Source organism: Tupaia chinensis, unplaced genomic scaffold (genome assembly GCF_000334495.1).
Source record: "Tupaia chinensis unplaced genomic scaffold, TupChi_1.0 Scaffold148470_1, whole genome shotgun sequence".
NCBI classification, from domain to species: Eukaryota; Metazoa; Chordata; class Mammalia; order Scandentia; family Tupaiidae; genus Tupaia; species Tupaia belangeri.
Genome location: NW_006208319.1, coordinates 738,372 through 763,744, shown reverse-complemented (window position 1 = coordinate 763,744; position 25,373 = coordinate 738,372). Strand labels below are relative to the sequence as shown.

The 25,373-nt window shown below is 39.9% G+C and overlaps 1 protein-coding gene across 1 annotated transcript in view; it reads right to left on the bottom strand.

Annotated features, from left to right (window-relative positions):
- Window positions 1-25,373, bottom strand: part of PKHD1 (PKHD1 ciliary IPT domain containing fibrocystin/polyductin) — a 578,800-nt gene that overhangs the window by 527,970 nt on the left and 25,457 nt on the right. The window contains exons 13-23 of the mRNA XM_006170441.3: window positions 24,236-24,331; window positions 21,475-21,616; window positions 17,033-17,147; window positions 15,594-15,872; window positions 13,727-13,816; window positions 13,533-13,623; window positions 12,089-12,231; window positions 10,088-10,218; window positions 9,176-9,351; window positions 6,147-6,285; window positions 2,197-2,324 (exon numbers count right to left, since the gene is read on the bottom strand). Coding sequence (XP_006170503.1) covers window positions 2,197-2,324; window positions 6,147-6,285; window positions 9,176-9,351; window positions 10,088-10,218; window positions 12,089-12,231; window positions 13,533-13,623; window positions 13,727-13,816; window positions 15,594-15,872; window positions 17,033-17,147; window positions 21,475-21,616; window positions 24,236-24,331 — 1,530 coding nt within the window. The remainder of the gene's footprint in view (window positions 1-2,196; window positions 2,325-6,146; window positions 6,286-9,175; window positions 9,352-10,087; window positions 10,219-12,088; window positions 12,232-13,532; window positions 13,624-13,726; window positions 13,817-15,593; window positions 15,873-17,032; window positions 17,148-21,474; window positions 21,617-24,235; window positions 24,332-25,373) is intronic.

Genomic DNA, 25,373 nt, shown 5'->3' with positions numbered 1-25,373 from the left:
ATGCAACATGGCAAGCAGAGAACACAATCATGCCAGACAAAACCATCTCAAGTGTAAACTCAAAATGTAAACTCCAGACACCCTGTAATGCCTGAAAGTCTAATTAAATATTGGGCTTTCCCTGGAAAAATTTAGCTGGCCCTGTGAACAGAGAAAAGTTGGCCACTTTTCACAGGGAGTAGGAGAAGGACACAGCAGCTGACACCCATAAAAACCTAGCCAACCCAGCTGAGGAATGCTGGCATTTAACCTTGGTTTCTCCATTAGAATTTCTTTTAAGCCCAACCACCTGCTTCCCGATTCCACATCCCCACAGAGAAATAATAACACTGTGTTTGAACCCTGCTTCATGCTTTACCAAAAGTTTCCATTTCATTAGCTATGCCCAACAGCCCTGTGAGGTAGGTCATTTGGGAACCAAATGCCTACTTTAAAGATGAAGAAAATGAAACTCAATGATATTCAGAATCTTGCCAAGTCAGTAAGTCAGGTTTAGATTAAAACCCAACTTGCCTTTTACCTACTCAAGAGCCTTCCTCTCGAATTCCACACTGCCCTGAAGGGTTAATAAAATACAACTGTATTTATAAGGTGTGAATAAAATCCTCATCCTTTTAAAATATTTTTTGTACAATCATACATAATTTCAGGTCCATCGCCATTTCTAAAGGCCAGGTTAAGGCTCTTTGCCCAGTTGTTTCGTGGGCAGTGATGTGAGGAATGTCAGCAAATGAACACAGTAGAAGGAAAACTCTCTGCAGACGAGTTTCCTCATTTGTGAGGAGAGAAACAAAGCACAGTAATGGATTTCATAGAGGTAGGGTACTGTTGGCACTTGTCCACACATTTACCAGACTCCAATAGCACAGGCATCTTGAAATTTTCCTAAGTTTTCCTATTAGTAAAAACACCACTCTGAGCCTCCTACCTAAGAAAATCCTTTGCAAGCTTAATATCTTTCAGCTAGGGAGGGCAAAAGACTTTTGGGCCACGTACCAATTTTTTTAAAGAATTAATTTTTTAACTTTTTTGTTTTAATTTCTTATAGGGTACATGGACTACCAGAGCAAGAGGGAGGAGAGAGAGAGAGAGAAAGAGAGAGAGGAAGTGAGAGAGCAAGCCACCAGATCCAGCACTCAAACGGCGGTTGGCCATGTGAGAGTCCAACATCTTAATCACTTAGCCATCTGACGTACCAATTTTATACTATCCCTTCTGAGTTTTCCTGAGTCGCCCTTTTGATTCCCCACATTTAAGCCAACAAGTAACATACTACTGTAGCCTGGAATCTTTGTCCTCAGTGAAATGTGTGCAATCTTGATGATTTAAAAACACTATACTAATTATATCTTAAAAGTTCTTTCTACATTTGCTCTAACCACTAACTTCCTTGATAGTAAGGTATCACCATTGAGTTTAACTCTAAGGGACTGTGGCTACCATGGATCTTGGCCTAGGAAACCATAGTACATAAAAGAGGGCTGATCTGAGAATCAAATACCCAAGTTCACATCCAGCTATCAACTGTTTATATGAACTTTGGGCAAGTCTCAATGTAGTTGATTGAATGAACATCTAATGAAATGGGAAAAGCATCAAACTAATCTCGGAACATATAAATGTTACTTTGTAAAACTAAAGCATATATATTACTTTATATGGCAAAAGATGGCTCTAAGGTAAGGGTCTTGAGAGGTGGCAATCTTGGATTATCTAAACAAAATCGTATGAATCCTTAAAAGACAGAGACCAAGAAAGTTTTGAGACAGAAGAGATGTAGGCATCATGACCACTCCAGTGGCTGGAGTGATGCAGCTATAGCCACAGTGCTAGTGCTGGAAGAGCCAGGAAATAAATCCTCTCCTAGAGCTTTCAGAGCGAGTGTGGCCTGCCAGCAACTTGACTTTGTACTTGCCCCCGAACTGGGAGTGAATACATTTCTGATGTTTAAGTCATAAAGGTTATGGTAATTTTTATGACCGCCTAATCAACTTGGTTTTCATAACTATAGAAAAGATTGGGGTGGTATTAACAGTAAGTCCTTTTTCAGATTAGTTTTAAAGTCATTTTCAAATACTAGAAAATAAAATAGTTTTAAGACTGTCACCTTATCTGACAACCTCACAGGACATTGGTTACCTGTAGTGCCCCTAAGTATGTAAATAATAAATGCTGTACCCCAAATTGCCACTTTACCAGGAATCACAGTATTAGAAAGTTGGATGCGAAAGTGTCCACCTAAAGGTGGACTTGACCTCTGAAGTCTTTGTGTTGACACCTGGACCAGTCCATCTTCTTCTTCTGTTCCTTCAGTGGGCATAGAGCTGTGGCATGACAAAAACAAAGCATTACCCAAAGTGGTCATGAAGAAGTGCTGGTCCAGACAGAGTTTAGCTCCATCTCAAAGACCAGGTCACCTCCTATAGTCCCAGGCATGAGCTCAAGCTCTCAAATATTAGGTGTCTCTCTCCTGTCACAGCAGAAAAGTATAAATATTAAGTATAATATTAAATATAAAACTGAGAAAAGTATAAATATTAAAGTAGAAATTTTTAGTAGAAATAGATTCTTTAATAGTGTTCCATCAATCATCCTACTCTAATCCTGAGAGCACAGTGATCTAGAGTAAGAAGTGATTTCAGCCACCACAACTGTGATTCTGAAGCAGAACTGAAAGAGAATGTAGGTCTCTAGGGCCCTATTTGAATATTCAAAAAATCAGTGTAGGTTTGTCCATAGATTCTTCCCTACCCAATATCCTAAGTTGAAATTGCCATTCCAGGGAACCAGCAGTTAGCGTAATGGCTATGTTGCTGGACTCCCACGTAGTCGACTGCGGTTCGCGTCCTGGACCCAGTGGCTTAAACTCACGCTGGGCGCGTGTGCGTGCGTGCCCAAGATCCAGAGAGGAGAATGGAGGAGAAGGGATTGCGGCGTGACCATCCCCCCTGGGGGGGTGATTTCTCGCTTTCTGTCTCTATGTCTCTCTCTGGCTGTCTGGTGAGCGCACGCGCCCTATAGCGAAAACCTCTCCCCCCCCCCCAAAAAAAAAAATTGCCATTCCAGGTACTGGAGTTCCTGTCTAGTCCTGATACACAAATCTGCCTGCCTGATCCTGCTTGTAATACAACAGGAGGGGGGGACCAGCAGTTGACATAATAGCTATGTCGTAGGGCTCCCACGTAGTCAGCCACGGTTCGAGTCCCAAACCCAGTGACTTAAACTCACACCAGGCACAGGTGTGTGCGTGCCAAAGATCCTGAGAAGAATGGAGCAGTAGGGATTCCAGGGTGGCCATCCCCCCTGCAGGGAGATTTCTCGCTTTCAGTCTGTCTCTGTCTTTCTGGAGAGCGCATGCTCCCTATAGCAAAAACCTCTCCAAAAAAAAAAAAGAAAAAAATACAATAGGAGTTTCTAATAAGTTGTGAAATACCATAAGATAGAATATTGTTCAGTCATTGCTACAGTATAAATGTTTGTATTCCCTGACAATTCATATGTTGAAATCCTAACCTGAAGGTGATGGCATTAGGAGGTAGGGTCTTTGGGGAGGTGATTAGGTCTCAAGGGTAGAACCCTCATAATTGGGATTAGTGCCCTTAGGAAATAAGTTTCAGAGAGAATCTCTTCCCTTCTACCCTGAAAGGACACAGCAAGAAGGTGCCATCTATGAGCCAGAACACAAGTCCTCATCAGATCTTGGATATCCCAGCCTGTAGAACTGCCAGAAATAAATTTCTGTTTTTATAACCTACCCAATCTATGCTATTTTGTTTTTTCATCCTCATAGACTAAGACAATCACTTGAAATCATTTTAAAAGAATGTTTAATGAAATAGGTAAATATGTGATAAATGCTAAAGATAAAATATGTATGTTACAAATGTGGGACCAGCAGTTAGCGTAATGGCTATGTCGCTGGACTCCCATGTAGTCGACTGTGGTTCGCGTCCCAGACCCGGTAGCTTAAAACGCACACCAGGTGCATGCGTGTGCATGCCCAAGATCCCAAGAGGAGAATGGATGGAAGGGATTGCAGCATGGCCATTCCACCTGGGGAGTGATTTCTCACTTTCTGTCTCTCTGTCTATCTGGCGAGCACACGCGCCCTATAGAAAAAACCTCTCCAAAAAAAAAAAAAAATATATATATATAGTATGTAATGTACAGTTCCAATTTGAGGCTCAAAAAGTACATATATACATACATATCTATACAAAAACTGCTTTGGTTAAAAAAAAAGGCTGGTAGACTATAGACGCAATGTGTTAGTACAATTTATCTCTCAGCAGAGGGATTATGAGTAATACCTTTTTTATATTTTTCTTTTCTGTGTTTTCAGAAATGGACATATACAATGTCTATTAGTAATAAAATTTAAGTTAATATGCATACATAAAAACATATAGAAATAGACAGAATGGCACTACCTGTGTTGGGGTTACAGTTAGGAGAATCTAGTCTAAACACTGTCCTGTCCTGCTTAAGCTCCTAGCTTCCAGAAGGAGCTAAATGACTTGAGAAAAATTCTAAAATGAGGGTTTTTAGGACCACTCTAAATGTGAATCTGTTTGGAGTAACATAAATCAGCCTCTATCATTTCAGAGCGTATAGTTTGCTATTCAGAGCCTGCCTATATGGTGATCTTCCTCTCCACCATAGCAGCTGTCTCAGTCCCTTCTCTCTATTGATTGTTTTAGCATGGTTTTCTACCCAGAGGACCATGGAAAAAACACCAATTCAAGGAACACGGACTCAAGCCTTCAGCACCTGCCTTTTAATACACCATTGCAGTATGTTGTAGGTATAACGACTCATTTGAGAACATAGAATGATATAAGGAAAAAAATACACACACACATGCACATGCATAGTAGGCATCTTCACAAAGTTCATGAAAATGCATAATATAAAAAAATCTATTCATGGATTTAAAAAATGTATTGCACCAAAATTAACTCTTACTTTAATTCCATTATTCTAACAAGCTTTTTGAAGTCCCCTCACATACATATAAGAAAGTCATAGCATCTCAATTCTTCCCACTGATATGGAGTTTAAGTGAAAAATTAGAAGAGCAATTTAGAGCATACTTGTGTTTCAAGGTCTTAGAGGAGCCTGTTCCTTACTTACTGGTTGGTAAACTATGGCTAGAAAAGCTCCACTATTAGAAGCAATGATTATGGGGCTCTGGTGCCATCTGGTGGTTAGTTCTCAGAAATAGCTATTTTTGGCCAGACTATTTTAATTCAAGGATTTCAGTAAGATTAATATATGTAGAATGCAATGAGGGGAGCAAATAGAAAACAGAGGTAATGTGAATCTCTAAATGGCACCAAAAAAACCTAGTTTTTTAACAAATTTAATAGGAATTAGTTCTCAAAGTGTAGTCCCTAGATTAGCATAATCAGCACCAACAGGGAACTTGTTAAAAATGCAAATTCTGGCCCAGCCACAGTGGTGCACACTGCTCAGATGCTGTGCCTCACAAGCTGGGACTACATAGGAAGTCTGGGTTCAATGTCCAGTCCAACCTAAAGGCAGGATGAAGTAGTACACTACTGTGACCCTAGCAACTTGGAAAGTTGAGGCAGGATGATTGCAATATAGTGACACCCTGTCTTTAAAAATAGAAAAGAAAGAGACCAGCAGTTAGCATAATGGCTATGTCGCTGGACTCCCATGTAGTCGACCGCAGTTCACGTCCCAGACCCAGTGGCTTAAACTCACACCAGGCACGTGTGCATGCGTGCCCAAGATCCCAAGAGGAGAATGGAGGAGAAGGGATCGCAGCGTGGCCATGCCCCCCGGGGGATGACTTCTCGCTTTCTGTCTCTCTGTCTGTCTGGCAAGCACACGTGCCCTGTAGCAAAAACCTCTTCAAAAAAAAAAGTAGAAAAGAAAGAAAGATATATATATATATATCTATGTTCTCAGCCCTGCACAAAATTTGCTGAATTAGAGACTCTGAGAATAGGACCTAGCGATCTGTGTTTCACAAGACCTCCAGGTGAGTCTGATGTTGCAGACTCAAAATACTCCTAAAACAGTAAGGTAGCTTTTTCTGGTTAAAGTCCCATCTCTGTGACCCCTGAGGCCAACCAGCAATCCTAAGGAGAGAGAGGCATAGAACAACTGTCCCCTACCATGCAGCGATGAGCGGGAGCTCCAAGCCACAGTCTGCCAACCAAGAGGCCACTTTGTAGACTGGAGGGAATCCCACCACGGAGACTGATTCCACTAGATTCCCACCTGGGCGAGCTGGTCCAGAATCAGCCTGAGAAACTAGAGGTCAATTATTCAATTATTATTAAGAAATTCTAGATGGACGACTTACCGTGTGGAAAATCCCAGTTAGAGATGCTGGTTATTCAGACCTCAGTACACACTCAGCGTAGATTCCTACCCAGTTGCCATAAAGAGCAAAGGGAGAGTGGCAGGAAGACTCACCATTCAATTTCATACCAAAAGGAAAAAGTGAAGTCATGGTTTAAGGAGATAAAGATTGATTCCATAGCACAGCTGAATAAGGCCCAAGCCAGCCAAACATCTCCCCCTCTGCTCATGGAGCCACCCTTATACGGACCATCTGTTGCAGCAGACTGCCACCCTCTTGTCTCTTCTTTCCTACAGCGTGTAGCAACTCTAGGGATTCATGCATGATCCTCCTTAGGTAGGACAAACACACAAGACAATACTGGGTATACCCTCTCTAGGATTTACCTGGAGTATACAATCAATAAGTGCTCAGAAAGAGTGCAAGCTGCAGAAGAGGTCACTCTTCCATCTTGATGTTTCCATTTCTATTGCATACCCACTCAGCTAATCAATTGACTTTGTACAACTCAATTTTGTTATTTGTAAAGTGGGAATCATAATATGTGTTATTGAAAGCAGTTCGTATTGCAGGGAGAGTTTAGTGAGACTACAGACTTAAAATGACCTGCACAATATATTTTAATATCCATTTCCTCTTCTATTAGGCACTGAGTAAAAGACAGCTTCTTCTCCAAGAATGGCCACAACCAAAACTAAAAAGTTCAAGGGAGAGGCCAGCAGGGGGCATGGTGGTTAAGGTGTTGGATCCCTGACTTGAGACTGGATCCAGCAATGACTTAAAAGATACAGTGCAGGGATCAGCAGTTAGCGTAATGGCTATGTTACTGGACTCCCACGTAGTCCACGGCAGTTCAAGTCCCAGACCTGGTGGCTTAAACTCACACTGGTGTTGGGACCAGCAGTTAGTGTAATGGCTATGTCGCTGGACTCCTACGTAGTTGACTGTGGTTTGTGTCCTGGACCCAGTGACTTAAACTCATGCTGGGCGCGTGTACACGCATGCCCAAGATCCCGAGAGAAGAATGGAGGAGAAGGGATTGCAGCGTGGCCATCCCCCCGGGGGGTGATTTCTTGCTTTCTGTCTCTCTGTTTCTCTCTGTCTGTCCAGCAAGCGCACTTGCCCTATAGGAAAAAAAAAAAAAAAACTCTCCAAAAAAACAAACAAACAAACAAACAAAAACAAAACAAAAAAACTCACACTGGTGCGTATGCGTGCATGCCCAAGATCCCGAAAGGAGAATGGAGGAGAAGGGATTGTGGCATGGCCATCCCCTCTGGGGGGGTGGGGGGGTGATCCCTCTCTTTCTATCTCTCTGTCTCTCTCTGTCTTTCTAGCGAGTGCACGCACCCAATACAGAAAAAAACCTCTCCAAAAAAAAAAGAAAAGAAATAGTGCACACATACATGCCCAAAATCCAGAGAGGAGAGAGGAGAATTGAGGAGAAGAGCCTGTGGTGTGGCCATCTCCCCGGGGGTGGGGGGGGATTTTTTCACTATCTCTCTATCTTTCTGCCTTTGTCTCTCTCTAGTGAGCACACATGCCTTATGGCAAAAGAAAAAATAAGTTCAAGGGCAACATCATTTCTTCATGTCCAGTGCTTAGCACAATACTAGGGCACAGAGTAGGTGCTTATTACATTATTATTCACACAGCTACCTAGGGAGTCACTGAAGCTTCACTCAGGCATTAATAACCATCAGTTCCAATCTCCCCACATTCCAGCTGTGTAAATTGGGGCAAGATACTCAATCCTCTGTTAGCCTTGGTTTCCTCAACCTAAAACAGGCCAGACACAGTAGCACATGCCTGTGATCCTAGCAAACTGAGAAGCTACAGCAGGAGGGTCACAGCGTGGCAAAGACCCCATCAAAAAATATCTCCCTACCTCCCTCTTCTTCTATTATTAAAAAAAGGAAGAAAGAAAAGAAAGTGAAAAGAAAAGAAAAAGAAAAGCTGAGCACCAAAATCACAGGGATTTGACAGAAAAGGAAAAGGGAATAAAGGTTGGAAGCTTTGAATCCCAAAGAGCAAAAGTTACCCTGTATTGGCCATGGGCACACATCATGAAAGCCCACCTCAGAAGGGCTCTTAGAGAGCACTTTGTCCCTGAAACCAGCAGGCAAGTAGAGCCAGGTGAGGCCACTATGCCCAAGGGAGATTTGGTAAGAGAAGGGGAAAGACCTAAGCTCTGACTGACCAATGGGTTGGAGAAATCGGGACGACAAAAATAAGGACAAAGGCATGAAACCGGAGGATGTGGTTACTCTCTCTCTCACTGAGCCTGTCTTGAAGGTTGTATTCAGACCTACAGGTCATTTACAGGACCAGATAGTGCTGTATTCCTTCTATCTTTTGTTGTGACAGAGAATAACTGATGAAGAAGTGCAGAAATCCTGCTGCTAACAATAAAATTGACAATAATTGTTATATTTATTAAGCACTTACTATGGTCAGGATCTGTAATGAGTACTTTATATTAAACTTTGGTTCATCTTCACAGTAATCTAATGAGGTAGGGTCCTCATGATACCAATTGTATAGATGAAGAAACAAACTAAGTCTTTCAAAAAAAAAAAGTAGTAAAACAGAGATATAAGCATAGGAGCCAGAAATGTAAGCATAAATTGGAAATAAGAAAAAAAAAATAGAAAAAAAGGGATTAGCTAGAGATATATAGATCCAGGGACACACAATCACAATGCAATCTGCTTTCTAGAACAAAGGCAGGCAAGATGGAGAACCACCTGTTCCTTTCCATTGAAAGAACACAAGCACTAGCAGGAAAGTCTGAGGCAGGCATTTGACAGGCCCATGGAAGAGAGCTGAGTTGATCACCTGTTACATTCATGTCTGCAATAATAACTTCATCCACATAGAGCGGGTCTGTCTCCTGTGCCGGAAGGAGTAGATCAATCCGATGAACCAGCACTGGAGAGTTTGCCAGAGCGATCTGAAGATCCCTGGAGTGACGCACACAAGTCTCCAAGAGGTCAGTACAAGTGAACTGCCAACTGGAAAAAAAAAAAAAAAAAAAAACACAGAGCAGGGCCTCTCTCATCACAGCTCTAGTTACCAGTCCTGCAGCCAGGAGAGAGACCCTCATGACCTCTGCACCCACACCATCCTATGTGCTACAGGACAAACAACCCACCCAAGGTGGGCTCCACTCAATTTATGACACACCACTACTGAGTCACATCGTATGTCAGTCTTTCATTCATGAACCCTCAATGTCAACAGCACCTTTGATTACAAATTATAATTTAATTGCATGTCTTAACCAGATTATATGTTACAATCAAACAGAAGATAGATACTCCTGGACAAAACCAAACTCATTTAGGTTTAAAAACACCTACAAGACCCATAGAAATACATGAAAAGAGCATCATTGAATCAAGAATGGGGCTATCTGGATATCTGGTTGAAAGTTGATGAATCACAAATTTTGGGGGTGCCAATTTTCCTCATGTGTTTTATCAAAGGATGTTTTCTAAGGTCTTTCCCAAACATATTATATGATTTTATCCCTCTGTGAAATGTCAGACTCCTTTGGGAAGTATTATGTTCTAAACAACAAACTGGCCAGCAGTCTTTGTTAAATTAAACATGTTGAAATCCCCAAGTTAGTTTCTAAGGCCTAAATATAAGACCATTAGTAGCTCAGGTGGGTCACTGTCCCCAAGAGAACTAATTCTCCCAGCTGGCAGAATAAATTCCCGGCACACCTCCCCATCCATCAGCTACCTCTCAGGGTTGGTCCTCAGGAGATCCCAGTCACAGGTGATGTTCTTCTTTATGATGTTTTGAAAGCTGACTGTGAAGGACACAGTCACCTGCAGGATCTTATTCATGTGGCCTTTGTATGCAATACACAGCTATGGACACCAAAGGAAACCTTCAGTTCTACTGGTGCAAGAATCAGCCACTCAACCAATGTGTAGTGCAAACACCACTTCCCTAGAACCCAGCCACACCCTATGAGAGATAATTTGCCCATTTCCTCCCCTCCTGAAACTATTCAGTCTCGTGAGAGAGTTCTCGATAAAGCTGAAGAAGCAAGCACAAATGCTTTTTCTGAGGCCAAAATAATTGTTACTCAGCAGAGAGTTTTTAAATGCCTAGTGCCATGCTTGGAAGTGAGGATGTTAGAGAACATCCATCAGAAAACCCCTTTTACAGCCCAGTTATCCAAGCAACCTTGAGCAAGTCACTTAACCTTTTTGAACCTCAATTCTGCAGCTGTAATACCCAGCATCCTTGGTGTCTCACTCAGTTAAGTGCAAAGTTGTTTGGCATAAGTTTACAGTAGGAGTTTTCAACCTCAGCACTATTGACATCTGGAGGGCTGATTAATCCTTCGTTGTGGGGGCTGTCCTATGCATGATAGGCTGTTTACCAGCATCCTGGCCTCTAGCTACTAGATGCCAACAGCACTTCCCTAGTAGTAACAACTAAAAATGTCTCCATGCATTGCCACTTCTTGCGTAGACACATCATCCCTGTTGGGAATCCTCAGTAGAGAAGAGGGTGAAGGACGAGTGTGTCCCCCAACTTGAACCAGCCAGCACTGGCCCTCACTGAAGCCCAACTAGGAAAAGACTTAAAACTACTGCCCTGAGCTTTCTCACCCTAGCAAAACTCACTCTGGTTCCCAAAAGGCAAATGAGCTGCACCTTTTTATTTTTTAACTTTTTTGTTTTTAATTAATTTACATTCATTCACTGAGCATTGTCACAGCCTACAAAATGTGATTTCCCATCCAGAATATGCTGCATAGTGGCTTAATCATACATGTTATCATCAATCATATTTTATTTCTAGTTTCATATATATATATATGTGTGTGTGTGTTCATACATGTTATCATCAATCATATTTTATTTTTTTTGTTTTTTATATTTATATATGTGTGTGTGTGTGTGTGTGTGTGTGTGTGTGTGTATTTTTCCCCCTATTTCTCATCCTCTGCCATTTCCCACACTCCTCCCACACTATCTCAGGTGTCCACAGTTGTTTTCCATTCCTTTTTTTCCCCACATTTTATTGATTCACAAAACTTCTTAAATAATCTAACTACTTTCAATAGCAAGCTCTTCTGATTTATATATATGTATATATATGAATACATGTCTGACTTTAGGCATGCACCTTTTTTAAGAAGGATGGCAGAGTTACTGAAGGAAAACATGTAAGAAGTGTTCAAGAAACCATGGACAAGCAAAAAGACAAGGAATGCCACTCTATCGACGATAACCATAACTCTAACAATAACTAGCCTTCACTAAGGCCTTACCAATGTGCAAGAACTTTATTGGATTATCTCCTTTAATCTTCACTATAGTCCTGAGAGATAAACCATTTTACAGATGAGTGAACTAAGGCACAGTTTACTTAAGTAAGGCGTTGAGGGCACATAAAGTGTAGAATCAGAATTCAAAATCAGATAGTCTGCTTATAGAGTCTGCACTCTTATACTTAGTGATCAAAGAAAACACTGGAGCAAATGAATTTCCATAGGTCCTACAGTTAACATAAAGGCATTTCCAGGTAGCAGTGCATAAGTAGGGGCCAGAAGTGTCTGTTCACTCCTAAAGCAACAGTTAAGAAGCCTAGAATCTCAACCCAAATTGCCTTGGCCAAATCACAGCAATTACTCTTTTTGATTCTGTTTTTCAGTCTGAAACCCAGAAAATAACACCAACCCTTCCTGTGCAATTGGCCTGGAAGCACAAGGGTGCTACTCACATGCGTGAACTGATCTAGCTGATAGCCCTTCTGGGTAGCTGGTGGGATTAGGACAAGGTGTCGAGGCTGACGAAGGCTGAATCTGCCACAGAAGGGCTCAGTGCCACTGGTGAGATCCCCATCAGAGCTGGAACTTTCAAGGCCTGTTTGCAATTCAGAAAAAAATAAGAAGATAGGTTTCAATGTTGAGCAAAATATAGTTTCTCCCATGCTTGCAGGAAATGGGTTATGGGTTCTCCATGATATTGGCTCCTCAGCCCTTATGAGAGCCAATCAAGGGCTTGGGTATCCAGCAACCCCCAACTTGAAGACTTCGCTATGAGAAATGCTTTTTGTCTGCCCTTGAGCATTAAAAAGCCATTGTCACTCCCTCTGTGTACCAGGACATGAAAAACTATTGAGAAGCAAAAGACAAGGAATACCAACAGAAATTTAATTTACTTCAGTAGTTATTTTTTGTTGTTGTTGCTGCTGTTTTCTAGAAGATGAATGTGCTCACCAGAGTAAGAGAGACTGAGAGAAAGAGAAGAAGAAAGCACCCCCCATGGGGTACAGCCACACCATAATCTTTTCTCATCCATCTCCCTCCTTTCAAGATTTGAGTTATGCATACACATGCACCCAGGGTGTTTCTAAAGCCACAGAGACCAGGACATGAAGTGCACAGTAAGCCATGTGGGATCTAGCTGTCCCAATCACCAGGCCATGGAGCCTAGTAGTATAGTTCTAAAAACATGCCCTCTGCCATTAGTAAGACACAGAAATGGCTTATTACCTGTTGATGAAAACATGTATAGTATTCTCTACTGGACTGGTCTGAGAAGTATTTCATGTTGGGTAAATTCTCTTTACAAACCAAATGATATATAGTGATTGAGTGTTTAAAAAATAATGAGAATAAATAATAATAATCGGAAAAAATGATGAAAAACTATTTGAGCATGATGATATGAATATTTGTCTTGACTGATATGCATGATAATCATGCTGGGAAAAGAAATGTAATACACTTTAAATATATATGTGATTAATTGTAATATATTTTTAAAATGCCTTCACAATTTTAAGAATTTTTTAGGACTACTTTCTTATGTAATAATTCCTTTAGATGCAAACTGAATTAAACAAGATTTGTACAGTTGTTGATTTTTCAATTTTTGTCCTTTTCCACTGTGTAACATGGAAATATTTAAGTAGTGATTCACTCTATCTGACAGCTTGGGAAGAGTGCCTTTCTTTCTATCAACATCCATTAGGCATCTCCCTCCAAAGCATATAACCACTCTTTGGCACTCTGTATCTAAACCCAGTTTCCAGTTGGTTTTGACTGTTAGCAATTTGGGAAGAAAATGAAAATTGCTCCAATTAATAGAAAAGGGAGCAAAGGGAGAAAGAAGGCAATGATGGGAAAGAAGATCTGAACTTATCAAACCAGAAACAATACCATGTTCAAATCCAAGCTGGAGTAGGATGTTAGCTGAAAGGGGTTCCAGTTTACATTTTACTGCAAGTAAGTCCTCAATGGCTGTCTGAATCTATTAAAATGAAAAAAAAAATACTAGTTGATATCATAGGCAAGAAAAACCATCCCTAGCTCTCTCTCCCACCCCATATTATTTGAAGAGTATATCTAGCTACCTGATGGGCTGTGGCATTTGCAGGGACTGGCTGACTTGAGACATTGTCCCAAGTAAGGAAAAAGTTTCCTCTGCCTGACACGGTCAGCATCTGAAAAGTTGAGAGACAGTTTGTAAGCCAGAGTCAATGTAGGAACACAAGGCATATCACCCATTTACTATAACCCACTTTTTTTTTATTATTTCAGGGTTTTTTAAGTTTTTATTTTTTTGATTGCCAGAGAGACAAAGGAAGAAGGGAAAAGCACACACACACCCCAGTGGGGTGTGATCATGCCACAATTCCTTTTCTTGTATTTCTCCATTTTGTTGGGATTTGAGGAATGCACATGCATGGGCCTGGAGTGTTTTTCAAGTCACCAGGTCCCAGATTCAAACCATGATCAGCCATATGGGATCTGACTCTCTTCACCGCTAAGCAACAGGGTCAATAATTTCAATGCTTTAAATACATGCCGATCTAGAAAGCTCTGAGGAACAGTGTCATCACCCAGTGAAAACCTTTCTTGGAATAATATACATACATGTCTATGTATTAGCCCCTTGTTTTAGAACAGGTTGAAATACACAGGTTGCCATTGACTAAAGCATAGTCTCATCAAACACTTTCTCCCGGGGAGCCTAATAGGCAAAGCAGCACAAGGCTTGTCACATGCTCATGGAGGTTTTTACTGCCTCTGCTTTGCTTCTAGCACATTCACATTTGGGCACTTCACACTTTTGCTATGGAGTAAGATCTATATAGTTTTTAATCTCAAGTCATTTATTATTTTCTACTTATTTACTATTAAAGTGTAAGATATAGAGTGCAGAGTCCATATTGATTCATCTTTGTATATCAAAAAGTGAACAACAGGGGCCAGACAGTCGCACAGCAATAAAGTGCGATATTCTGCAGGGCTAACCTACATGAGGTGGATCTGGGTTCAGACCTCCTTGAGTACACCAGGCATGCATGTGCCCATGATCCGGGGCTGGCTGGGCCTGGGAGTGAACCTTGGTGTCAGTTCCATGTTATGGATTCTCTCTTTTTCCCTTTCTCTCTCCTCCCTATCTCTATTACTCATGGAAAAAAATAAATAGATAAGATTTTAAAAGTGAGAGTATATATATATATATATACCCAAATCATTTATTAAAAACATGGGGTACAGCTCCACCTGGGTGATGCAGGCCCTAGCATACTGAACTGCACTGCTGGAAGCCATATGGCTGGTTACTGAATTGGATCCCCAGGATTGACCTGAAAACATGCTGGATACATATGTGTGGGCACCTAAGATTCTGAAAAGCTAGAGACCTAGGAAAATAGGATAATAGCCTAATGAGATTCTGCTGAAAGTTCTCTCTCTTTCTTGCTTCACACATGTGCACTGTATATCATTTTTTAAAAAAAGAAATAAAAGAAAAGAAATTGAAGGCACAACTGACTGAAATGCCCAAAGGCTATAACCTTTACAAAGTAGATTTAGAAAGCATAACAGATGGGGAGATAGGACCTGAATTGGTCAAAAAAAAAAAAAATGAAGGTTTATGTATGTATGTGCTTATGTGCATGCAAGAATGCATATGTGTATATGTGGGGGGAGGGGGGTCCGGTGGGCCTTATCTCTAATCAGAGAGTAAGTTTACAGAAGAAGATGTACTTAGAACTTAAATTCCTAAAACTTCTTCAGTGAGTATAATAATCTCAATAATAAAATTGCATCTCTTAAAATTTTCACAATCCTCTTGCTAGATATCCTATTTCTTTGGTAACAGAGTTATAATTAAACTCAGGTCTCCTGCATCTCAGCCAATGATTCTTCTGCAAAGCAAATATACTCCTTCCAGAAGTAAGCCGCACAGGACTAAGAGGACATACAGACCTGTATTTCTGGACGTCTCTGGGCTCGGGCTTGGATCTGGTGCTTCTCTCGCAAGTAAGTGGAGACTACATCAGGATTCAGCCAGGTGTTGTGGATCTGGACACCAATTCTCATTCCCCTACTGGGGGCAATCCCATGATGCTCTGCTTCCAGATAATACTTGGCTCCACCCAGCAACTCCAACTTGGGGGTCTTCTGTTGCCAGGTCTTTTCATTCCCATTTTGCTCCCAGGAGTCAAACCAGTCAGTAATGCCAACCTCGATGGAGGCTACTTTCACCTATGCCCAGAGAAGCATATCCAGAGTCAACACTATGAGATTTCCAACCGTCTTTTTCTCAAAGTCTGAACTGCTACTGACAAGGGATTTTGTAACTGGTCTGTCTTCTCCAAAAAGTTAGCCCTGTCATCTCAGTCCTGGTTCTTCACAGTCCTCCATACCTCTCTCTCTCTCTCTCTCTCTCTCACACACACACACACACACACACACACACGTGCGTGCATGTGCTCGCATGCTCTCTCAGTTGAACAGTATTCAAATGAGGCTAGATAGGTCATGTTTATAAGCAACAACCTAAAGCCACACAACACTGTGGAGAAAATTGGTTTAAGCCCTGGAGAGATCTATAACAATATGTCGAAATACATGATTTTTCTCTAACCAAGTAGTAAACCAACTTCAAAGAGGTATACTAATTGTGGGAAAAAAAAATACAATTCTTTGTCAAGGATACAAATGCTTTTTGTCAGTTAGTTAGGGGCATCTTTTCTTGCATTGATGTGGAGATTCCTACATAAGACTGCCTGCATCTCTGCCCAAAATTAGTGGAAAAGACAAGTTTTAAGACAAACAAATCTGGTTTTGAATCCTGAGGATGCCCCTTATTGTCTAGGTGGTCCTGGATTTGTCAGATAATGCTTTTAAGCCTCAATTTCCTCATCTGGAGAATGAAAATAAATACACACACACACACACACACACACACACACACACACACACACACATACACATTATATACACATATACATACATACATCTCACAGAGATGTGGTGAAGATTAGAGTAAGTTATATGAAAAACATGCTGGGCATATTACATGTGTGCCCAAAATCCTGAAAGGAGGGAGAAATAGAGAAGAGAGTATAGCATAAGGGATGCTTGCTCACTTTCTCTCTATATCTATCTGTCTATCATCTATCTATCTATCTCTGGCTGGTGAGTGCAAATGCCTTCGATCAAATTAAATAATAAAAATTGTAAGTGTTTTAAAAATATGTAACTTATTTTTACTAGCTTACAATAAATGCTATATAAATGGTAGGTACCATCACAACCTGGTTATAGCATATTACAACTATCTGTAGAATATTAACACTTTAGCTATGATTTTCTCCCCAGGGCTACAGGACTAGGGACAAATAAATGTAAAAGTTGGATACCTTAGCCCTTGGTTCCTCTGACAAACTGAAATGCAAGGTAGCTTGGCTGTCAGCCTGGATCCAGAAAGTGTAATTATTTGTCTCTGGGGCCACAAAGAATCCACTGAGCTGTGCTCTGTAAAGAGGAAGAACACAGTCAAGCAAGAGTAACCAAGGCCAGAATCATGGAACCAACAAGTGGTTCCCTTGAACTTTGTTTTTCTGTAGAGGAACGAGGAAGATTTTAATGCCATGTGATAGTCTAGACCATTCTAGAAAAAGTTGTAATACCTCCTTATTCTCAATAGCCTAATCCATCTTTTTACACTGGCCACAAATCCCCTTGGAGTTAAGTCATCTTTGGGAATGCTATAGCCACAGCATAGGATTATGTGGTGGAAGCCTACATGAAAAAATCCCCATGTTCAGCCAGTATATGCCGTAGACGACGGTAGGATTTCAATCAGGAGTAAATATTATATTTATTGTTTAAAATAATGAGAGATCACTGATCATATTTTGCTCTTAACCTAGATACTTCAACATTTGAAGGAAGTATTTTTCCATTTAAAAATATTACAGTCCACAGAGAGTAGCCACTTGAAGGTGTCAACAATTTTTTATTTTTTTTACATTTTAAATCGCAAAATGTAACTTTGAAGAAGACTACAGACAGTTTTATGAAACATTTTAAAAATAAGTCCACTTTTTTAAATGTTTAAGATAAATCTACTGAGCTAACACTAGAGATAGAGATATAGTTAAGAAGCTACTTAACCTAAATAAATATCTAGAATATTTCTATTTATGTTTTTTTTTAATGATCAGATCATCAATATAAAAGATTTTTAAGTTTTGCTTTAATGTATATATGTTATTTTTATCTTTGGGGAAATTTTGTATTTGAAAAGCGTTTCAAAGATACTGTTTTCAAGTGTCCATCAATATAATAACATAAATTTAACAAGAAATAAATGATTCTGTTAACATGAATTTAACATTTTCAGATGTCAAAGAAATTAATGAAAAAGGTCATATAAAATGAATGGTGTATGGCCCCTCAAAGTGGCAGTTAAAAAGGCCCTGCCATGTTCTTATGATTTTTGAGGAGTTCTGACTCATTCCTTAACACTCCCAAACACACTGAATATAGCTGATTGGTTTCCTTTGAACATTATTAATGATCTGCAATAACTATCGTAAAGATGGATTATTTACTGCTACAATGGACCACAACTATCTGCCATATTAAAATCCTAAATTGATGGTTAGAACATAGGTAGTAAGGCTTTGGGGACAATGGAGAATCTCTTCTGTCTACAGACTACCTCTCCTCGTTGGCTCCTTTGATGCTAGAAATTTCGTAAACAGAGAATAAAGCCTTTGATTCCACAATTGAGTGGGATCTTAAATGTCAAAATCCTTGTAGGAAGCAGACTGGCTGAAATTCACACCCAGGAGTCATGACCAACTTCTCTAAGAGTTTTAAAGGGAGAAAAGATCCATCACAGTAATGGGCACATTCCTCCACATGTGCACTGAGAGCACACTTAGGAAACAGGTGGTAAAGCAATTTTCAAACTTTCTGTATTTTTTAAATTTTACCAATTTTTAATTTACATTTCATCATTGTATATCTCTACAGTAACAATATGTATACATGTAGTACATGACAATCAAATCAAGGATATTACCATATACATCATTTTCAACAGGGAACTTTACATTTTTTGGTTGTTAAGTGTTTCTTCACTTTGCCCCTCCCACTCACCCTCTACCATCCATTCCTCTCCCTTACAGTCTCTTTCTATATATATCACCCCTAGCATCATATCTTCAGATCTTTCCATTTCTGCCATAGAGTGCAGACATTCGGTATATATTGAGTAGGGATATACAATGTGTGTCTTTCAGAGTCTGGCTTACTTCATACTTCACTTAGAATTAAATCTATATTCATCCATTTTGAATCAAATGACAGGGTCTCATTGTTCCTTATGGCTCAGGACTATTCCATAGTGTATATGTGCCACATTTTTTTTTTCAGTTCAGTAATCAATTCTTGGACATGTAATTTCTTTTTTTGTTATCATAGCCATTCTAACAAGGATTAAATAATATTTCATTGTAGTTGTGATTTACATTTCCCTTATGTTGATCATTTTTCATATATTTTTGGCTATTTATGTGTCTGCCTTAGAAAGTTGTCTGTTCAGCTCATTAGCCCATTTTTTAATTGGATTATTTGTTTTTTGTGGATGAGCTGTTTGAGTTCCTACATATTCCTAAATATTATCAAATCCTAGTCTAAGGAATAATTTGAAAATATTTTCTCCCATTGTGAGGATTGTCTCTTTTCTCTAATTGTTGTTTCCTTGCTGTGCAGAAGCTTTTAAGCTTGATGTAATCCCACTTGTCTATTTTTGGGATTATTGCCTATGCCTTATTTAAGAAAACTTTACTGAACTGATTCCAATACCTTCAGGTATTTCTCCTAAGTTTTATACCAGTAGTTTCATAGTTTGCGGCTTTATATTTAAATCTTTGATCCATTTTCATTTGATCTTTGTTAACGGTGAGAAATAGGGATCCAGTTTTATTTTTCCACAAGTTGTTATCCAGTTCTTCTGGCACCATTTGCTGAAGAAACTTTCTTTTCCCCATTGTATTGTCTTGTACTCTTTGTCAAAAATCAGTTGGCTATAAGACTTGGTTTATTTTTGGATTCTCTATCCTGTTCCATTGGTTTATGTGTCTATTTTTGTGCCAGTACCATGCTTTTAGATTATTACCACTTTGTAATATACTTTGAAGCTGGGTAGTGAGATCCTCCCACTTTATTCTTTTTTCTCAGCATTGCCTTGGCAATACAAGGCCTTTCTTGATTCCAGACAAATTTTGTGATTTTTTTTCTATTTCTGTGAGACTACCACTGGTAATTAAATCAGAATTGCATTAAATTTTTAAGTTAATTTGGGTAGAACTGACATTTTTATTATATTTATTCTTCCAACCCAAGAACATAGGGTGTCTTTCCATTTCTTTGAATCATTTCAATTTATTTTTCTCAGTTTTTTATAGTTTTCCTTGAAGAGGTAGTTCACTTCTTTGGTTAGATTTATTCCTAGGTATCGTGTGTGTGTTTGTGTGTGTTTATTGTAAAAGGGATTGTTTTCTTCAGTTCTGTCTCATCTGTTCATTATTGGTGTATAAACATGCTATAGTTTTCTTTTTAATATTTATTTTGTATCCTGCTACTTTACCAAATTCATTTATCACTTCTTATTATTTTTTTTAAGTAAAGCAAAAGTGTTTATTTGGGTCAGTCAGGATGACAACCCCAAGCACCACGAAACTTCAGTTATCCAGAATAATATACACCACAGTCTTACACGCCAGGGGGATATTTTTTAGTATTATTTATTATTTTTATACTTTCAGTCATTATACATCATTTAGTTTGTAAAGAGATTTTACCCAAAATGATATATGCCACACAGGAGATGAGTTGATACTATACGTGTCATCACCAATAGACAAGAAAACATATCTGTGTAATGCAAATGTCTTCTCCATATTTTCTCCAATTTCCCTTCCTGATGGATATTTTTTAGTATTATTTATTATTTTTATACTTTCAGTCATTATACATCATTTAGTTTGTAAAGAGATTTTACCCAAAATGATATATGCCACACAGGAGATGAGTTGATACTATACGTGTCATCACCAATAGACAAGAAAACATATCTGTGTAATGCAAATGTCTTCTCCATATTTTCTCCAATTTCCCTTCCTGCTTTCTTCCCCTCTCCCACTCTCCTTCCACTTTGTCCCCAGTGTCCATAATAATTTTCAATGCTTTTATGTCCTCCAGTCTTTCGGTCTCTGCCGTAGAGTGTAGACAGTCTGTATATGTTAAGTGGAGACATACAATATCTCTATTTCATAGCCTGACTTGCTTCACTCAGCAAAAGATCTTCCATTCTTTTACCATTTCTACAAGGTTTTTTTTTTTTTTATGGATTCTTTCATCTTTTCTATGTATGTAATCATGTTACTTGTGAATAGGGACAGTTTAGCTTCTTCTTTTCCTATCTAAATGCTTTTTATTTTGCTCTCTTGACAGCATTGGCTGAGACTCCCAGCACTATGCTGAAAAGAAAAAAGAGAAAGTGGGCAAGTTTGTCTTGTTCTGATTTCTCACCTAGGCTAGTAAAGATGCTTTTATTAAGAACTATTTTCATTTAATTTTATTTATTATTATTACTATTTTCCAGTTTGATCAGGGAGAGAGAGTGTGTGTGTGAGAGAGAGAGAAGGAAAATGAGAAAGCAAGTCACAAGGTCCAGGAATTGAACCGAAGTCAGCCATATAGGAATAAAGCATATTTAACTACCTCACCACCTGCCAGCCCCATTAATATGCTTTTAATAGAGACTCCCACTTTTTCTACAACATACCTGAAAGGTTGCCCTTCCTTTGACCAAAATCCAAATGGAGAACTGGCATTAGGAACAACCTGCCACCTGTACCCAGAGATTGTTCCATTCAGTTCCAAGCCCTCAGAAGCTTCTCCAACTTCAAAAAGAAGCCCTCGATTGCCTGTAAGATATGGATATATCATGACCATGAAAGGACATTTCTCTCCACAGTGAAAGATGATCCACGTATAATCTGTAAGGGTTAGTCAACTGAGACCCACATGGAGTAGTCATGTAAGAAGTTCTAAAGATAACATAGATGTTCTAGAAAGCAGAAACTATTCCTCAGGGTAGGATTTAGCCTCTTGGAAAGAGAAACGTACTAAGAAACAGTAAGGGGAGATGTTTTCAGAGGATAACATTTAATAGTGCCTAGAGAAGAGAATCAAGGCCTAGAGAAATTGTGAAAGAGTAAACACATACTGTGGTTGAGTAAAAGGAGAACAATATGATCACGATGGTTGTGATTTGACTTGTCTTTGTGCTTCCCAAAGTGAACCTCAGTACATTTAAGTTCCAGTTCATCCTAGGAATTCTATTCCCCTAAAACTCTCTTTTCCCAGAAAATTGGTGATTCTTAAATGGATCAAGTGCCATGGTCTCAATTTGTGGACTTGCACACAGAGCCTATTATGTGACATTTTAAATTATGTTGTAGTTATTAATTTGTGTTTTATACTAATCAAACCCTGAGGTCAAAGGCACAGATATGGTACATGTCGGACACTAACTTGGGTTGAGGGCAAAAGCTCTGGAATCATATAGTTTTGAGTTCAGAATTCAGCTCTGCCATTTATTAGATGTAGCTTTGAGCAAATTGCTTATTGTCTCTATGTCTTCGTTTTCTCATGTATCAAAATGGGGCAATACCAAACAAAGATAATACATCAAGACTAAGGAATACAGAAATTACATACATATATATATATATATATATGTTATAGTGACAACTCTATAAATGATTGCTATAGTGACAACTCAGTATATGACAACTCAATACACAATTATTATTTTAAACTGCTACTGTTATTCCTCACTAACTCCTAAAAGGGAAAAATAGATAAGGAATAAGCATAAAAAGTGAGAGCATATTTTAATATTAATATTACTTTCAACTAGGGTTTCTCCACCTCAGCACCAGTGACATTTTTTGGTGAGATAGCTGTCGCAAGGGACTGTCTGTGCATTGCAAGATGTTTGGCAGCATCCCTGACCTCTGCTCTCTAGATGACATTAGCATCACCACCACTCCAGGTGTAACAGCCCAAAACATTTCCAGACATTGCCAAATGCTCCCTGGAGGGGCGGGAGGTCAAAGTCACACGTCCTCCTCCCCACACTCCAAGTTGAGAACCGATGTCCTACTTCCATGAAAGAAACGTTTAAAGCTCTTCATAAAGGACATGACTAACTAACTGTCAAGCACAGCTCCATTCGAGAAATTACCCTAATGTTACTCAAGTAGCTAAAGCCAGAAACACTCGAGTGGGAGCAGGTTCTCTATTTCCTGACACAGGAAACAGCACTCTCTCAAGTACTTGTTTCAATAGTTTTGTTACGGTGGATTAGAGCTCTCCCTGAGTAAAAACTGCAGATCTGGGAGCTGGGGAATTCTCAAGTGACAGCTTTACACACATGTTCACACCTCAATGGTCTTTCTTTAGAAAGCTTTCTTCCCCTGCTGGGCAATTTTCCTTATAGGAGCTGAGACTCTGGAGTTGCCTCTCACTGCCCGCAGTTTAACTGTAAGTCAGCCCCTGTGCACAGATGTGCAGCCTGGGGTTTTGGGTCATGGAACTTGCCACTTGCCCTTAATCCCTAACTATTCGAATCTTCAGTTTTGATGCTTGGCAGAACAGTGCTACAGTGTTGTGCTTTTAATTTTCAGCTGTATGGTGCAAGTTTTAAACAGAGAAGGCAGAATGCGGAACCTGTTTCTGCCCATTGCAGGCATAAGCTGGTAGGTAGGAATGTCATAATACATCATCACAATACAGCATCTCAATACATCCCTACTTTTCAAAGCAGCAGACAGTTGTCCACAGGGAGAAAAAGCAACATTTAAATGTGAAGCATAATGCCTTACTCTCTGGTCTTGTCTAATGCTGTTGTGCTAAGCATAGACAAGCTCATCCTGATACTCTTGTCTTCTTAGACATCAGGAATGCAGCTGGCCCATTATGTAGAAGGAGGCAGTTTGAGAGTTTCCTCCCGTAGCTACAACAGTGTCTAGATGGCAGTGATGCTTTCTGGATCATGATCTCCAATGAGCCATGCTGGCTATCCATCTGGCTGGGTTAGAGTGCAGTGTGCTAAGCAGCTGAATAAAGCTAAGAGCCTCTCTGATATGAAAGTCTTTTTTTTTTCTTTTCTTTTGGAGAGGTTTTTGCTATAGGGTGTGTGCACTCGCCAGAAAGACAGAGAGAGAGAGAGAGAAAGCGAGAAATTACTCCCCAGGGGAGATGGTCACACCGCAATCGCTTCTCAGGATCTTGGGCACGCACACACACGCACCCGGTGTGAGTTTAAGCCACGGTCGACTACATGGAGTCCAGCGACATAGCCATTACACTAACTGCTGGTCCCCTGACAACTAAATTGTGGATCCAGGGTTCACTTAACTAATAGAACAAATAGCTGGACAGATTTCCAACACTTTTATTTTTACTCCCCAGCCCCCCCCCGCCCATGATTGAATGCAACTGGAGAGTTAATTGAACAGCCCTGCTCACTTCCTTACCTGCTTGAGGAGCAGAGAGCCTTGTACCTTTTCCTGGAGCCCTAGTAGTGCATTCAATCTTCCTTGGAGACACGTGTCTAATATCACATGGAATACCTAGGAGAATTTTAAAAATTACAAAGACAGGCAGCTAGACAGATAGATAGACAGGAAGTCAGATAGATGGATGTGATGGCAAGATCAGGCTGGGATAGACAAGTTCCTATTCTGAAACAAAGAGATAGATGCAAACAAAATAGCAAATTTGTCTCCTCAGTTGAAGGAGGCCAGGAAAAGAGAAGTACAGAATAGTAGCGCATAGGGCAGCTTGTAGTAACCGGCAAGGAAGCTGTGCAATCCAGTGCCGTCCATTAGGGATAGACTGAACCACCTGGCTGAGCTTGGTGAAGTGGTGGTAATAGTAACATCAGAGTGTGGAGACTTCTGTATCCTTGATGTCCCCAACTAAATGTATGTCCAATCGGCAGAATAAAAGGTCCTCGACAAGTACCACAAAAAGGATTGCCAAGGGGGCATTCTAGAAGAATCTGCATAGCAAACACCCACCCACTTCTGTTTGTGTATATAGAGATGACTAATGGAGGAATCAGAGGTTTTGTTGTTTTATTATTTACCAGAGGACACATGTTTCATCAGAGAAAGAGAGAAAGAGGGTGAGAGAAAAAGCATCTCCCAGGTGGGGTGTGGTCACGTTGCAATTTCTCCTCCATTTCTCCATCTTGTCAAGATTTTAGACATATATACACACAGAGAAAGTATGTTTTTCAAGCCACTGGGGTCAGGATTTGAACTGTGCTGTAGGCCAAGTGGGCTCTGGTTCCTTTAACCATTAGGCCAGAGGGCTGGCCCAAGAAGAAGAGTTTTATTATTTGTTTGTTTGTTTGTTTTTCTTTTTTTGTTTTTTTGCAATAGAGCATGTGCACTCAATGGAGAAAGACAGAAAGAGAGAGACAGAAAGTGAGAAGTCACCCGAATGGGGGGATGGTCATGCCACAGTCCCTTCTTCTCCATTCTCCTCTTGGGCAGTCATGCACATATGCCTGGAATGCTTTTCAAGCCACTGTGTCTAGGACTTGAACCATGTGGTTGGTCAAGTGGGCTCCAGCCTCTTTAACCACCACACCACCAACTGGCCCAA